The sequence below is a fragment of the Antrostomus carolinensis genome, unplaced genomic scaffold (genome assembly GCF_000700745.2).
Source record: "Antrostomus carolinensis isolate BGI_N321 unplaced genomic scaffold, ASM70074v2 scaffold18490, whole genome shotgun sequence".
Classification (NCBI taxonomy): domain Eukaryota; kingdom Metazoa; phylum Chordata; class Aves; order Caprimulgiformes; family Caprimulgidae; genus Antrostomus; species Antrostomus carolinensis.
The window spans coordinates 9,266-11,700 of record NW_010289296.1 but is presented as its reverse complement, the minus strand read 5'-3'; the positions used below and the strand labels follow the sequence as shown (position 1 = coordinate 11,700).

Here is a 2,435-nt window from a genome sequence, read left to right as displayed (position 1 = left end):
TCTCCCTTCTGTGCCTTAACATGAAAGAAATTTAGCCCTAAAAAAAGTACTTTTTAAAAGAACACGGGGAAAGTTCTGATGTACGGGTTGTAACCCTCCACTGGGGTACAGCCGCAGTCTGCACCAGGTTACCACAACTAGAGAGAGATGCATGAAGCTTTATGTGGCCTTGCAGGGAGAGAGCCTGTCCTCCCCCCAGTTAGCCCAGCAACCCTTTCTGTTTTCACTTTCTTTACTAACCATCGTTTATTTCCTTCTGTGATAGTTTACAGACGAGAAGCATCGGTTTCCCTCTCTCTCTCCACCTCCTTTCCAGCCATGTGACTGAGCACTCCCTGCATCAAGTGAAACTTTTCAGTCCCCAGGAAATCTTGATTTCCTTTCCACCCGCTCCACTGTGAGAAGCAGCATCTCTCAAACCTGCAGCTGTGCTGGCCATGGGGAGGAGCGCACGGCGGTTCATCTTGCTAACCTTCGCCTATGGTGAGTAACATCATTTCCATCAGAAAAATGGGATAGACTATGCTAATTTCATTTCCTTGCAGTCAGGACAGGACCTAACAGACTGAAAACTTTCAATAGTTTTGTTGCTAGCACTGAGGGTGTTTTTAGTAAAGTCCCACTGCTAAGAAATAACTTTAACTACATTTAATTGTAACTGGTATAGACTTAGTCTGTTGTTTTCCTGTGTATTTTCCCTTGCACTCTGTGGTGACATAAGCCCTGATATTGTGATGGATTCAGCTCAAAATAGCTTTTTTGGGCTTGCTTTTCTTAATTAGAAATAATTTCCAGACCAATAGAACTGACTGAGAGCCCTGAGTGAGACAAGGAGGAAAAAACCTAAGGAAGAGTTGCTAGAGACATTCATTTGTCTGCATTGCAAGATGCAGAGCGTGATCAGGAAAGCAAGAGTGAGGTGGGGGGCTCGGAGCAGGCAGGCTGGGGCTCATCTCAATGACAAAGCACATCAAAATCACTGTTCAATCCTTAACGCTGCTCTGTGAAAATCTGAGAAGCCAGCCTGGTCACGGATGTGTCCCAGCATGTTAAGTCTCCCTCAACACCTGCAGCAGTCCAAAATCTGCCAGGTGAGGAAGGACAGAGCCTGATTTAACCTGTGTAACGGTGAAAGGATTGAGCTCGCTGGTGGGGTGCTGTGTGTTCTGCAGTGTGGGCACACAGGGGCCACACAAATAACAACCCCTGTCCCCCTCCCAGCACGATGAGCAGGGAAACAGCCCAGGGACTCAGCCACAAGCATTTTTTTATCATTCCTTAAATAATTTGTTATGATGTTTTATTAATGCCATGAAGTCAAGTCTTTCTGTGCAGAGAGGGAATTAAACATAATCAGAGTTTAAGGGATAAAGATCTGATGGGTTGGAGGTTTAAGAAACTGCTCCTGTGTTGAAGGGAAACCTCTCAGAAAATCTCAGTGCTTTTCCAGTTCCTCAAAGACTCAAACCAAAGCAGCCAGAGCCAGGAACAGTGTTTTGAGTGGTTGTAGGAGCTGGGTCAGGTTTTTGTGTCAACACAAAATCAGTCAGCTAAACACGAGCATTTCTTCTGGGCAGCATAAAGCAGAACAAACGTGCTGGGTGGCTGAGCAGCATGAGTGTGTGGTTAGACAAGAAGGGGGAAAAAGTCCTCAGCAAGAGTTTTTTCACCTACCCCATTAGAGGACAGCAGGCTGAGAAATGTCACAGCCAGATCAAGGCACTGAGCACTCCACTTCCCACCATAACACCTGGGAGCAGATTAGTGACCTTCCTTTGACTGAAACTTGTCACCAAAGCATGAAAACAGGGGCTCCAGACCCAGACTGGGAACAGTGAATATCTGAGACCTGCCCCAATCCTATTCTGAGAGTTTTGTTCTGCGACGTTGCGTTTGTGGAGGTTTGCTGGGCAGAAACGCAGCCCTCGGCGTTTGTAACACACAACTTTGAAGCTGAGGTGAGACGAGGGGATTGCAGCTGCTTGCTCCAGGAAGATGCACTGCAGGGAGCACACATCCCTCAAGCAAAATGTTAGTGGTATGAAGTTTTGAGCTATATTCAAAGAAAAAAAAAAAAGGAAAGGAGACTAACAGGGGGATGCAGAGCTGCAATTCTTGGTTGTTCTGTGGCCCCTTTTGCTGGCAGAGCTGTGAAAAGGGTTGTGGTGCAGGCGGCTCCTTTGCTGAGCTGTACCAGGCTCCTGAGATGCAATGATGCAATGCTGAGGGAGCCGTGGTGAAGCCTTCCAGGCTGTAGTTGGAGGGTAGGTCAGGCACCCCATGGGCCCACATGTGCCTTTGCACAGCAGAGCTACTGAACTACCTCCAGCAGCCACCCAAGGAGAGCCAAGACCATTAGGTGCAACTGGAGAGTTACCCATCCCTGGCAGCTTGTGGCCAAATACCTTCTGAGAAGATGACCCAAGCCAACAGGT

General features: G+C 47.6%; 1 protein-coding gene across 1 annotated transcript in view; it reads left to right on the top strand.

Moving 5' to 3' along the window:
• Nucleotides 1–437: 437 nt before the first annotated feature.
• The window catches only part of LOC104526500 (lysosome associated membrane protein 3), a 10,068-nt gene continuing 8,070 nt past the window's right edge, over nt 438–2,435 (top strand). Inside the window, 1 exon segment of the mRNA XM_010169963.1 lies at nt 438–483. Within this exon segment, the coding sequence (XP_010168265.1) occupies nt 438–483 (46 nt within the window).